General features: G+C 42.6%; 1 protein-coding gene across 1 annotated transcript in view; it reads right to left on the reverse strand.

Moving 5' to 3' along the window:
- dph6 (diphthamine biosynthesis 6) overlaps positions 1 to 14878 on the reverse strand; it is a 58757-nt gene that overhangs the window by 27710 nt on the left and 16169 nt on the right. Inside the window, exons 5-12 of the mRNA XM_039785825.1 lie at positions 14161 to 14279; positions 6852 to 6913; positions 6278 to 6372; positions 5571 to 5664; positions 3490 to 3640; positions 2970 to 3095; positions 1335 to 1464; positions 984 to 1158 (exon numbers count right to left, since the gene is read on the reverse strand). Coding sequence (XP_039641759.1) covers positions 984 to 1158; positions 1335 to 1464; positions 2970 to 3095; positions 3490 to 3640; positions 5571 to 5664; positions 6278 to 6372; positions 6852 to 6913; positions 14161 to 14279 — 952 coding nt within the window. The remainder of the gene's footprint in view (positions 1 to 983; positions 1159 to 1334; positions 1465 to 2969; positions 3096 to 3489; positions 3641 to 5570; positions 5665 to 6277; positions 6373 to 6851; positions 6914 to 14160; positions 14280 to 14878) is intronic.

A 14878-nucleotide genomic window follows, 5' to 3' on the forward strand; every position in this document is an offset into this window, starting at 1 on the left:
CTCAGGAATCCAAACTGCACAAGACCCATTGAGCTTCAGTGACACACTGTTGAGATATGCCGTCAAGCTCTAAATGAATGGCTAATCCACACATGTTCTCACTCATAGACGGATTTGGCTGGAGGATCAAGGACAGTGTGGAGGAGACGGACACTATCCTTGTTGACAGTACCTTGACAAGTGTAATCCCATATAATACACACTGGGTAAACAAAACACCAAGCCAACCGTGCAACCACGGCCCACACTTCCTCTGCTCTGCCTTTGAATTCGACATTCTTCCTGGGTTTGAAACAATATGAAAGAAGTTCTATTCGTAGCTTTGCAAACATGTGCAAAAATGGATACACACTGCCCACTAGAATAGGGATACAGATTTACATGTATGCGTAAAAGTAGTATTGAGAACAAACTATCACACGTAACAATCACATGCAGCTGCACGCATGCATCTCTACATAAACAGAGACAACAGAGACAAACACAAAGTACTGCACGTAATCTGAGACACTTCAGTTGCTTTGTTAAGAGTCGAGCACAACAACGCATCATAAGAATCACCAGCCAGATTCATCATTCATCCAAGTAATCTTTGGTATTCCACCACTGATCTATTACTCACCTTCATAAAGTGATACTTTGAAACGCTTTGCTAACAATGACGCAAAAGAAAAGAATTATCCTTGTTTTTGGCTCAGCCCCCCAGACAAGAATCAAGGGATTCAGTGGATTAAGTTTCATTATCATTTGCAATTACTAACCAAACAAGTTATGTGACGAACAGGGGTGAAATAGAATAGAAAATAATAAATAAATTGAAGAAAATGTAAATAACCTGGCCTGCAAAGCATTCCCCTTTGCTGAAATGATTAGCTGAATAATGGATGAGTCTATTAACAGTTTAATTTATATATATAATATATTAAACTGTCAACTGTCAACACTCGTACCCACAACCAGGAACAGGAACCTTGGAGCCTTACCCTGAGAGCCTGACTGTAGGGCCCGATGTTGGCTGGGGCCCAGTGGGACAGGCTCTGGACATGCAGGGCTTCCCTCTGGTGGAAGCAGCCTTCCTCCAGGGGCTCGGCCCAGTCATGGAGCAGACAGTCCATCTGCAGCAGCTGACCAGCAGGTAGAGGAGCCTGAACACACACCCTACAAGGAAAAAAACGTAGAATGAATGCTTTGGAGTATAAAGATGTTCCCTGAGAGAGAGAGAGAGAGAGAGAGAGAGAGAGAGAGAGAGAGAGAGAGAGAGAGAGAGAGAGAGAGAGACACAGAGGAAAAAACAATGGGAAAGGTCTGTACTGTATGTGTGTTTGCAACTTTACCTGGCTGGAGGGTTTATGCCAAAGTGTTTCTTATAGACTGTGTTGAGTAGAACAAAGTCTTCCATGGACCTCACATACAGGTGGACCAGGATGATGTCCTTCATTTTCCAGCCTCTGCTGTCCAACTCACCTGGATACAGGAAACACATTATACTGGAAATCACTGTAGCATATTGTATATTGGAGTGACATAACCTTACTCCCATTTTTGGCTAAGCTAACTTATGCATATTTGGGTTGTATACCATATATAAGTTATATATAGCAGTTTAAACAGGCAAAATGGTAGGCTTGTGACCAAAAAGAAGTGCTGCATTTGGCCCGAATACATCCTTGTTTGTAAGTGTTCACCAATTTCATGCAATTGGTTCTTTGGGACTCATGATTTTGGTTTACCTCTATAAACGTATTCTAGTTTAAGTATTTCTTTTGATATCTTGTTTTGGGGAAGTTATGAGCTGTATTTACTCCCACTGCAACAGGCAAGCTTGCCAGTAAACAAGTACTCACAGAGTCTAAACAGTCATTTGAATGCTATCACATTGTAGTTGAGAAGTGGATAGTTTCAAAGTTTTTTTTCCTGACTCTGAAATCCATTGAAACTGCAATAAAGTGGTAATGGTATTTGTCCCCTTCTATAAAGAGCAGTCTAACACAGTATGTGTGCAAATTGTGGGCTTTGGATGCAAACACAGGCACCAGGGCTCAAAGCAAAGCCCTTCTCCTTACAATCATTTGAAAAGAGCTTCAAGTTAGTTTTTCCTTTGCCAACACCAGCGTCTCAGACTACTTCGCCCTCATACAAAGAGGTTGTTCATTAAATATTAACTTGTTTAATATTGTCTCTGCACTGTGAAGGCTGTTCAGCCGAGCACCACGATAAACATTAAATATGCTTTTCATCTTTCACTCCTCTTTCTCCATCAAAAAAAGAGAAAGAGGAAAAAAAAAAGACTTAGATACACTGTAAAAGCGTGCGCTTTTAAACTTCTGCAGGGCAGAAGTGTGTGTTAAAAGAGTTGGTTTGGGTTAATTTGAAGTGCTTGTCCTTGTTTGGTAGCCAACTCACGATCCCAATCTTGTGACGGACGGAGTCTCTGACTCTCTGACACACAGGGTTTTGCCTGCTGGGTTGACAAGCACTTTTGAATAAGAAACAACTTCTCAAGCTCTGCCACACCTCCTTGTGTGTCTTTAGCTAACACAGCAAGGAGAAAGAAAGACACCCAAGGGACAAAGAAGATTTCCACATATGTTTCTCTCCATTGCCATTTGGGGACTAAAGTAGGGAGTGTTGTAAAGTAAGCCCTGCAGAATCTGTTTTACTGAGCTGCCTAAATCAACCCTGGACAAAGGAATTCTGTATCATCCCCCCTTGATCACATCAAAGAAGAAGATTTTTATTCGATTGAAGAAAACATAACTTATTTAAGGTTAGTTTACTTGTGAGTGTCATTCTGTGTGCCTTTTGCTTCTGCGATTTAAGGAAGGCAAGAAAGAATTCTTTAGTAGACCCTTGTGTTTTTCCTGAGTGTAGAGATATTTAAAAGCATGTCCACAGCTCTGGTACACCATGTTCTTCAAACAGGTTCACTCTGTTGTTCAATACTTTCTCTCCCTCACACTTTCCCTTACTTTGGAGCTGTGTAAAAGCCGCCGATGTCTGGCCCTGGATGGTGGGATCTTTGCTCTGAAGGCCATTGATGCGAGAGATCCACTGATAGCCCCTGGAGCTCCTTGGTGAGCAGGATGGAGGGAGATCTGCAGAGAGAGATACATGAAGAGGTAGAGGGTTAGCTGGTTTGGATTTCCACAAGTACTTTGTACAGGCAGCACTACAAATGGTTGTATAATGTTCGTTTAAGCCTATTAGAACATACACAATAAGTATGTCATTATTTTGTTTCTTCATTTGGGCATACGTTGTATAAGAGGTAATTCATGCATAGGTGGTTTATGTCAGAGGAGGAATGAATTCAGAGACTGTCACAAATACACTGCTGAAATGACAGCTCTTGTCAAACAATCACTCAGAAATACTAGCATCATGATGCCGGCCGCATGACACAGATTCAGGAAGCACACACCACACACATCAACACACACTCAAGCTTGCATGTCAGCATGTGCATGCCTCACCATAAATGAAACTCACCGTGGCCCCGCTGACAACTAAGGTCACATTTTGATGTAAATTCTTGCTGGTTGTCTTGAGCTTGATCAGCATATTCCACCTCCTCAGTCATGTTGTCAATGGCGTTCTGGCAAGGACAACTACCATGGGGCAAAGCGCTCGCCACCACATCCTGCAATAAAACACCACAGGGAATACATCAGGCCAAACGCCCACCAAAGAGTGCTGAGCCTTTTGCAAAGACAGACAAAACGCTGTATAATTAGCCAACCTTTTCAAATACCCCACCAAGCGGGCTGTGTGTGTGTGTCAGTCTTTCATGACAAGGGCCCAGACACACATAACTTCAAGGTGAATGAATATGAAATAACATGCTAACATATTCGTGGTTCAGGCGAATAGGGAGTGGCGTTTTCTGATACTGTAGATTCAATCATGCTGGCTGTCAGTCAAAACTCATGACTGGATGGGTGAGACATGTTTTGGATTCCACCAGTCTTTTCCTTCTGTTTACTTTTACTGTGCCTGCTACTTCTTTAAATAACAAATCATTACCATTCTCTAAGGCGTACATATTACCTGCCAAATCCTGCTGGGGCGTCACACATATGAATACATATTTCATATTTCCTCAATGCCCCCCTCACCCTGTCCAACACTCATTCACCCCCCTCATCTGCTGTCAACTGCATTACGCCATATGATAATCAAATTAATTATACTTCAGCCCCTCTCTCCTAGCCAGCATGAAAAATAGCTTGACTAGCATTAACGGAGGGCAAATGATGGTGGTCCATCCCCACCCCCTGAGCCCGGTGCAGTTTCCTCTAGTGCTGGTGTCACTGCAGATCTGTCACCCTGACGAGAAGAGCTTCAGAAGGCTGAACCAGGGCAGGTTCTCCCCTGGTTGCCCCCTCCTTCCCCTCCCCTTGCAGGCCCTGGATCTCCCTGCTCTTCTCCCAGCGACCTAAGGGGGGCTACAGGGGCTGTTTGAGCGTGCGTGTGTGTGTTTGTGTGAAGGGGGTGGGAGCGGCGGCGCGGGGAGTGAAAAAATATATAGCTGTAGGGAGTGAGGCTGCAGGGTCACGGAGGTTGTGGGGTGGGGGTATGTTTTCTGTCCATAACAGTCCCAGCCCCCACCCAACATGCAGATACACACACACACACACACACACACACACACACACACACACACACACACACACACACACACACACACACACACACACACACACACACAGGTCTACAAACATGAACACACGCTCTCTTGCGAACACAAAATTAAATGTGCAGAATCGCATGTGCAAATTGCACGCTTTACCCCGGAGACATGTCGAGCTACAGGCGAGTAGCATCCCTTAGTGAAACCCTTACAGTCTTACCTCGCTGCAACAAATACCACGGCATGCAAGCAGCACTTCATGTCGCCAGGAAACACTCATCAACTAGTAGGTGTCTTATTAAACCAGAAAATGAAACCAGAGTCATTAAAACTACACATAAATGAGGTCAATGTCTCCATCACAGAATTTGTGACAATAATTTAAGGATCATAAAGTTGTCTGCTCTTGCAGGGAAAGTAAAACGTTTCAAAGTGTCACCCTTCTTGTCTGTGAAGCCCCGTTCAGCTCCTTCTAATATACCAAAAGCCAATTCCTACTGCCTCCCCGCAACCCCCGCCTGTGTCCGCTTAGCCAGCTACCTGAATGCAAAGCGCCTTAATGTGAGCAGACATGTTTATTAAGCTGGGCCTAGTTTCAGGCTGCAGTGAATATTGCAGACGTCAAAGTAGGCCATGTGGGGCTAGAGGAGAGAGAGAACGAGGGATGAATGGAGACACCGAGAGCAAGAGTGTGCGAAAGACAGAGAGAGGCCCTCTGGAGGTTGAGCTGAACCCTGCCCTACAGTGCTGTATTTCTCTTCTGCTCAACAAAGTTATCAGACACCAAAAGGGTTTGTTTTGCCCTCAGAGTGGTTTTGAAGTAATCAACCCCAAAGTGACTCAAACTTTTGTTGTGAAATGATTGATTCAGCACTGGAATGCATTGATCTTATTTACAAAACAAGTTAAACTCATGGATTCCTTCAGACGTTTGACTCACGGCATCTTTGTTCTCGGTGTGGATCTCGGTGAAGCGCAGGTAGCCAACTGGAGCAAAGGCATCTGCTGAGTGGATCACTGTCTCCGCTGCATCACTGCACACACGCACACACACACAAAAATAACTTTCACTTTCCAAACTTGCAGCAAAAAGTGTAACTGAGTTTTAAAGGGGCCCTATGCAGTTTTGGCAATATCTTCGCTGTTTTCTCGCAGGTTTCTCTATAGCGCTCCCCCTACAGCTTTCGGAATAGATATTTGGCAGCTCCCATGTTTACTTGTGTCTGACTCAAGTAAACATAGGTCGGTCAGTCTGCCGTTCCCTCTTTCTCTGTTCCTCCGACAACGCCTTACTAGCTTTCTGCTTCTTTTTTTTGCCGGCTCAGCCATGACGATAGTGTGAAAAACTCCATCGCTACCTTGTTCTTAGAGCTAGCCGGTTCCTGTATGCGTGCAGTGCTGTGAAGCAATCTGTTACATCACGAGACCTGATATCACGCCATACTTCCTGATGCTGAGGCCGGAGGCTCGCCGGCCGAAAGTTGCAAGGGTGGTTTTTCCACTCACAGGCACTAGGGGGAACCCGAAAAAAACATTCCAATGACTCTGAAGCTGTTCAGTTAAGGTAAATTCATCTAAAAAAACAACAACTGCATAGTTCCCCTTTAATGTAGACAAATGACTGTAAGTTTATATTTCTTTACTCACATAACCATCTTCTTTTTGAAGAGGGGGCAATCAAGGGTGAATGTTTCATATTCACCTCCTTCTCCACAAATATGAACTCCATACTTCTGGGAGAGCTAATCAGTGGAAGCAACACACCTTATTAAAATACTTCAAAACTCCTGTATTTTATTTGAACACACTATTCACTGTCAATTTCCACTTCCAAGTTCCATAATTTCCCCAAACATTTCAATTTATAGTCTAGAAATACCATACAAGTAATTCTAAGTGAGTCTTAAATTAACCTTAGTGTCTTCATGTTCATCTTAGAAGTGTTTTACTTTTGACACCAGTTTAAAAAATACCTGTACCAGAATATCATTGGTATGACTAGGATACGTTCTCACAATAAGCACAGAAAGAATAGAGAATATAATCATCATAATCATAATCATCTAAAGCTAAAAGTGAAAGAAAACTATATTTCACTGTAGTATTAAGCACTTCAAGATCAGGTAACCTGACTGTGAGCACATGATGTACACATAGAATACATGGAAGTACTGCAGTCAAGAGTGTAAACTGGGTGGCAGAGTATCTACCAGTCTGTGACCTGTTTCAGATAGGGCTCCATGTCAGCCAGAGGTTGTCCTAAGTGCTTCTCTGGATCCAGGCCTGGCACCCACGTGGGAAACACACAGGAGACATACAAACATACACACACACACACACACACACACACACACACACACACACACACACACACACACACAAAGACAGAAATACACATGCAAACACAATTTCACACAGACACACGTATGGAGAGAGAGAGAGAAAGAGAGAGAAAGAGGTCTGATCAATCACTGCAGGATACAGTGATTGAAGATGACAGGCAGGGAGGTTTACGGGCAGTCGCACAAACACACACGTAAACCTGCACCCTGGATCTATTTGTTTGACTTTGCAAGTAGTGTACACAGTTCTCTCTGGGTAAGGGCAACAGTTTTCAATTGCTGGCCGCAGACCCCCCACGCCCCCTCGCCTGCCGCCCCCTCATCTAGTTCCCTTTGAGAATATAAACTCTGGAAAGAGATCTTGTTTATTTGCCTTTTTCCCTCCCCTTCCCCCTGAAATGGTGCATGGAAGTGACTCAAAGGCATGGGAGAGAAAAGAAGGAGGGGAAAGAAGGTTGGAGGAGAGCTTTGTATGAATACCCAGTGGTGCCACACTCCTAAAATACAAGCTCACCCCCTAGACAAAAAAAAAAGAAGTAAAACCAACCAACCAAACAGACAAACCCTCCTGCCCTTTTAATAAGATATCCAAATCTAGACCATAGCTTCAGCCAAAGATTAGCACTTTGATCAGTCTCATTTTGGGATTATGTACATTAGCAGGAAGAAAAAAACGTAAACACTTTTCTCAGCTTGTTGAGCGTCAAAAGGGTTTTACTGCTTCGTGACACTAAATCCCGATTTTGTCTTTCAGACGCCAGTTCCTGATGGCACCACGCTGAACTCCATCTCACCCTGTAAACAAGTCCTTTCACCAAAAAAGTGCAGCCAGCGTTTTCCTTTTCCTTTTTTCCCCCCATCGGAACAGTGAGGAATGTACACCCATAGATTGTCCTATATCTATTTGTACATCTCACTGTTCCGAAGGGAAAAAAGCCAGGTGCTTTCTACAAAGAATAGAACAGTAAAAACACAACAGGACATTAATGTAAAATGCTACATTTTAGGAAATTCCAAACTGTGTAGTTATATACTCCTGCCATTATGTGTAGCGGAAAACCTGATTGCTATCAAAAATATGAGGGCAAAGTTACTGGAACCAAACCATTACGTCTTAATGGTCACTGACTACGCTAGCCTTATTCTCCTACATTTCATTTTTTCTGTGGCCGCCTCCTAATTGATTGACATAATCATTAACAAGTTACTGATGACCCATATGAAGTGACGTGTAGTTGTGACAGGAATGCCATCGCAATAACAAGAAATAGCTGAAATTGTCCCCAATAATTTCTCTGAAAATCCAATATAGCTCTATTCCGAGGCTTCACGTGGTCCCACTCATCGGCACGATCATGTGTTTAATTAAAGGAACACAGTTAATCGTAATGTGAGAATATCTCCTCTCTCATGGCCTGACAACCTCAAAGGTTAGGGTGTCATCCGTGGGCCCCATGGGGAGCAATGGATGGGAGACTAGAGGAAAGGGTGAGGGAACGTGAAGGAAGGACGTCGCATCCAATCCTGGGTTCATCTTAATCCCAGCTGTCTCTCCTCTGAGCCCCGGTGGTCCAGCACTACGAGGGAGAGACAGAGGGCCACAGCGGAGGGAGGGAGGAGAGAGTGTGGAGGGAGAGAATGAGCAGGCCCTTATTCTCTTCCCAGGGGATCTGTGGTCTTAATTAGTGTGAGAATATCTAATCTCAACATCCTCTCATCTTAACCCTGCCACAAAGGTAATAAGGCAGGAAAGAAAAAAAAAATGCATTAAAATTCAATCCCATTTAAATATCCTCTTTAATTAGTCATGCCTTTTAACAAATTTTAATAATTGGCTCCAAATTGCTGAGGGGATGCCACTTTTTTTATTATGTTCATTAACTTCTCTGGTCTTAAATAATGCATGATACTGGATTTGATATTTACAAGGGGGGGGAAGAGGACGGTGAAAATCTCGGAAGACAGGAGTGAGTGATAAAACGATATGAAGATGGCATTAACGTGAAGGCATTTCTCCCATGACCACTTAGCACTTGTATGAGTGTTTTCTTAATTGAAGTTCCTGACTGACTTAAGGTTACTAAAACCTTTTGGAAATGAGGATAGGTGGAATGAGCTTGCACTTGTACAATACATGCCTTGAGAAGTCTTTGAGTAGCCACTGGTGTGAGCCTTCAGCGATCTAACACCAACTCATTTACATGATCTTCACATCTCTGTCTCCTCTGAACCTGTTATACAACTTGACCTAAACCCAATTACCTAACCTCATTATGCCACATTAAACCCAAATAAGCCCACTAGAAGCTGCCATTACTCTGCCGCCAGAGACAGCAAGACCGCACTTTGGAGAGAGAGGAGCTTCCTAAAGAGAGACAGAGGAATGGCTCTCCTTTAAAAGGGCTTTTTACCTCGTGTTATCCTATAAAACTCCAATTAAATTCAGTGAACTTTAAAACCAGGGAGCCCAGTAATGAGGGAGAGCATTCTTCAAAAACCTTGTTGACATTTAGGGCCTTGAAATTAGCCAAGAATAAAAAGTTTACCAGTAAACCAAAAGCCATTTAGGAATTCAAGTTAGTTTTTCTACAGGGATATGAAAAACTGATGCAGAACATTTTAGACATAATACTAGTTACCATAGAGCAGAAAGCTTACAATAACAAGTAAAATCTAGAAAACCCTTTGTTTCTGCTTAGAAGCTCACTTTCTGAAGTCAATTCTTGGACCAAAAGGCGAAGCTTTCAGATAAAAAAAACATGCTCCTTCTAAACTCAACAGAAAATGCTGTTCTCACTTCTCCCCTTATAGAAGTCAATGGTAATTATTTCCAGAGCACACTTTTGCACTAATCCTTTTTAACGATCATGATTGGCCTTTTCCCACCTTGAAGAGGTTGATTCATGTAAACCCACTGCAGTGAGTAATTGAAAATGCTTGTGATTTTGCTTACTGAGCCTAATGCTGAATTAAAAGCCGGGAGATTCTAGATACTGTCTGAGCTGAGCTGAGCGCAGTATCGCAGACATCCGCGGGTTGTCTTAAGATCTGGCATGCAGGCTGACAGCTCGGCTTTAATCCCTGCCTTCAGAGAGAAAAGGCAGAGAAAATTGGATTCATGATGTGTAACATTTTAGCCTTTAAATGGATGAAATAAGCATCTCCTCCCTAGTAGGTGAGCTGCATCCACCTTTAAACAACACTCTCAAAGACCCCCGCAAAAACAATAGCTGTTCACTATCACCTAATCTTTGCGCGCGAGAGAGAAATACAGAATGGAAAGAAAGAAAGAAGGGAGGGAGGCGGCACCGTACAAAGGATGATAAGATTAAGGTTATATGTGAAATTTGTCAGGCTCTTATCTGAAATGCAGTGCCTGTGAGCAGAGTAATAGGCAGCATGAATTGTGTAGCAATTGCATCAAGATGAAATCCTTTCAGTCTAACAAATCAAAAGGGAGAAACTGGAAGTACTTTCAACCATACAGAATTTAACCCAGACAAAATTAACCTGTGTAAATTAATAGATTTTTTTTTTTTTTTCAGTTGAAGGAATTCACACGAAGATCCAATGTGTAGCAGGTTTAAAAACAAAAAAAGCAGCAATTGCTTCAATCACTATTTAAGGCTGCTTTGACACCCGTTCTAACTGTTTCAATTGAACTGGCAAGAAAAGGTCACGGTCAGTGGCTAACAGGACACGCAGGTAAAACAGTTGTCCAGGTACCTAACTTTATGAGTTAACATTTCGTGTGTATTTTCTTATTGTGGGTTAGCAAATTTTGAATAATATAGAAGTTTATAATTTTATTTAAAAAAAAAAAGAAGGGATAAACCAGTGAGGGGCTTAAGGCACTGAATATATAATAGCAACCTTGTTGAATGTTATTATCTTCCCATCACTTTATCCCTAGTCTATATCCATGACGTTTCATTTCTGGGATTGTTCAGGTGCTGCCGGAAGATCCGCCAGATGTCCCCTCATTTTCGGCCGGATGTCCCTCACCTTCCGCTTTATTTGTGTTGGCGTTCTAAACTCCGGTGGATTTATGAGGACTATGGTTAACTGCTCCTCAGATCTCTGCAGGGTAAATCCAATCTGAGCTTTCTGCTGCACGACTAAAACAACTTTTGAACGAGCACCATGTTCCACCAAAATAGGTTCCATCCCGAGGCTATTTTGCAGAGGCGCCGTTGCTTCGTCCGCCCAAGACGACTGTGACTGGTTTAAAGAAATAAACCAGAGCACGTTTTTCTCCTATCCAGGAATGTTGTGTGGAAGGGCCAGACCTTCCTCCGCAGCGCTGTGGAAATTGATCTGGCAATGCGAGACTACTCTGTCACTTTAAAAACATATGTATGTCATATCCATATGCCTTGCCACTATATCTCAAGCTTTACTTTATATACGGCAGGTAATTGAAATAAAAAAAAAAGTTTCTTTAGATAACAGAAATAATGCAATTATTTAATTTGCCTATTTATTGCCTTCCAATAAAACATTTCAGTACATTATCTTTAATGTCTTTGAACATTATTTGTCCCTTAGGTATATATTCAATTCTATTCAATGTCCTTAAGTGGGTAAGGTGATCGGTGAAAGCAAATTTGTGACATAAATTCCCTTCTTCATAGTACAAAGGCTATGTTCGTGTGAAGGGTAAAAGATCATGCAGTGATAAAAGGTTTTCCTGCGGATAGACCTTGATTTCACACATGCCAATTATCTCTGGAGCTGAGGACCAATTAACTGCTAAACCTGTGCCCTCATATACACCTGTGCTAATCAATCAATTAACTAATTACATGAATATTTAATACTAGGTTTCAGAATTGCCAATTATTGTGGTTAGCTCAAGAGATATTGCATTTCAAAGAGACAGTTTGCCGAAAAAAAAAGAAAATGCATTCCCCTTTGAGAGAAATGCATTGTGCTAATTAGAAGCATTTTTCTGACATTCATAGCCTTAGACTCCGATAGTTGAACTTACTTCTCTACATGCAATTTGGCATCTTCAAAGACTAAAATCTTCTTTCTCCCTTTTGTGGTTTTAGGCTGCCATCAGCACGCAAATGAACACTTCTAGAGAATTCACTTAGAGGATCATCCTGCATTTGGACAGCTGTCTTTTCACTGCAGGGATTTGACATCAAGGAATATATCCACCCTTAAAAAAGATAGTATTTTTTTTTCCTTCTGTAGCCATTCACTGTTAATTTCCACCTGTCTGAGTGCCTAATGAAGGAATATTAATCTTGAATGACTTCTCACTATTCAGAGCCCACCAAAACTCATTTCATACTACTAAAGAATATAGAATTAGGCGTTTTGGCCGTCAGTTCAGCTGCAGACTTAACCTTTGCCCTGTGAGAGTTGTTATGTTTTTCTCCTCATGAGGTCTGCACGAGTAAATCCCTCCAAATCTCTTTCTCGCTCTCTCGCACACACACACACACACACACACACACACAGACACACAGACACACACACACACACCAAAGGCCACCAGGTACGCCCTTCTGTCACCCAATCTCCCCTAAACAGCACACCTCACTGCTCAGACCTGCTCCCACCAAAGCTGCAATTATGTGAGTGCTGCCTAAAATGCCTTGGGCGCTTGCATCCCTATTCAATTCTTTCCTTTCTAATTACCACTGCCTCGGGACAGGTGAGGAGTCAGGGCTGATAAGATCTTTCCCTTTTACCTGCAGCCAAAACACACATACTCACACAAACACCTACACTGGGAGGCCAAGATACACACTCAGAGGCACCCGAGGTGATTTTCCTTTCTAATTATAATCTTCCAAAATATGTTAAGAATTTGCTTTTAGACAAAGTTGTGTTTAGAATAGAAGGCTTGGCGGAGGTAGCTGGGTTACAAGGTGACTGAGGTCTTTAAGGTGTGGTTTTTCTTTACGTGTGTTATTCCAGAAGGGTAATTTGGCATTATGATTGATAAATTAATATGAAATGCAGACTTTGATTATATCTTGTTAGAAGTGCAATGGAAATAAAAATACATTTTGACTGGTAAACAATAATTATAATCCTGCAGGAAAAAAAAATCTCAAATCTGACATCATCTCTCCTCTGACGGGCATCTGACAAGTCGTATTATTTATTACCAAAAAGTCCTTTATCATGAGACCATTAAAAATGAGAAATGGGTCCGGCAAATAAAGTACCAAAGATAAATGGCTTGGCAAGTGCATTCCATGAGAGGTTATTCGAGCAGCATTGAAAGACATAGGCAGAATATCTTAAACGCGCTGCTCAGCTCTCAGGGTCATCAGTCAGCTGGGGACCCCTTTTCAACTGATTGCTACCAAAGGTGACAACAAGCACTTAACAGCACGTAAACAGTGTCTACATGATGATCTATCGCCATGAGTAGTTTGAGAGTAAAAAGAACCATTTGTAGCCGTAATTATCATTTATCACTGGCACCGTCTAAAAGGGATCCTGCTGCACTTTCAAGTAGATACAGGTAGGGATCTTAATGTCATGTACCTGAGAAAAGAAAAAGAAAACTTCTTTTTTTTTTACTCTCTCCTGTTATTCAGTAATCTGATCTTCCTGTCCTCGGGCTCCAAAACAGGCAGGTAGAGAGCAGGTGATACCACATTAACCTCTTCCCACAGTGCCGCTGAAGCAGTTGAAAAACATAAATGAGCGATTTTAATCTTCGCTTCATGGACCATGTATTCTGAGCTATGCATAAGCAGAGAATGCAGTGTTTCTCTCACACAATGGGGACATGCATCGCTTATTGACAGGTTGCATTAATGTGAGGGGCAATCACCTGTGATTACTTCTCAACTGCCAACCCTCCCTCCTCCCTAAACCCACCCACCCACCCAATACCACTGTGCATTTCCCTCACACCTCCTCCTTCTGTGCTTCTTATTTTTTCATATTGTTCTCTGCTTCAATACCTTCGCCGCTGGCACAAGTCTCAACACCGCTGCTAAGCCACAGATTAATGATTAGGGCATTACTCTGTGTGCCTCTCTTTTTCCTCTCTGGTTACACCTCCCTTTCTCCTCCTCCTATCCCTCACTTATCGAAATTCTGTCCCTTCTATCCCCCGTGCCACCACTTAACCAACATGGCACCTTCAGAGAAAGTCAAAAGAGAGTTAAAAAACAGCTGCCTGACACACAAGAGAGTGGGACACAAACTCACCGAAGGCGGCGACTTTGATGAGGATAGCATGGAGGTCAGATGATATCATCTCGGAGAGCAGGGACTCTTGGTCTCGGCGCCACAGGTAGGCCAGGGGCTGCAAACCTAGCCGCAAACATCTGGGGAACAGGTGAAAGGGAAGAGGGAGAGGAGTAGGTGGTAGACAGAGAAGGATATGCAAAGCAGTTACTATTGAAAATTTGCCAACTTCAGAACTACTTCAAAGCCAACTGGGCTGGGCACATTCTCTATTTGCGGGAAGGTTGCCACCCTGATAGGCCCACACGACATGCTCCCACCTGCCAATGGCTTTATTCAAAGACAAAACAAAAACTCCATCTTAAGCTGTGGCTTGTCTGTCGCATAAACTCATGTGAAACACGCAACCACAGCGGGTAACTGGACCCGAAAAGTCTGCACACAAATTTCTACCGCTCAATAAACGCGTGAGATGTTCATGTGTTTGCATCCAGTGTGTATAAGGGGAAACAATAGCTGACTGACAGCAGGGTTTGTTAATAAGAAGGGAGCTTTTGTGCCAAGTCCAGTCTGTGTAAGTTTAGAGCAAGAGAGAACAAAGAGAGATGACGGAGGGCAAAGAAAAACAAAGAGAGGAAGAATAAAACAAGAACAAGAATTTTAAAAAAACAAACCATATGGGTATCTGTGTAACAAGGAAACCATCTTGTCTTTCTGCTAATAAGACTGTTGCGTTTCA

This window comes from Perca fluviatilis, chromosome 20 (genome assembly GCF_010015445.1).
Source record: "Perca fluviatilis chromosome 20, GENO_Pfluv_1.0, whole genome shotgun sequence".
Lineage (NCBI taxonomy): Eukaryota > Metazoa > Chordata > Actinopteri > Perciformes > Percidae > Perca > Perca fluviatilis.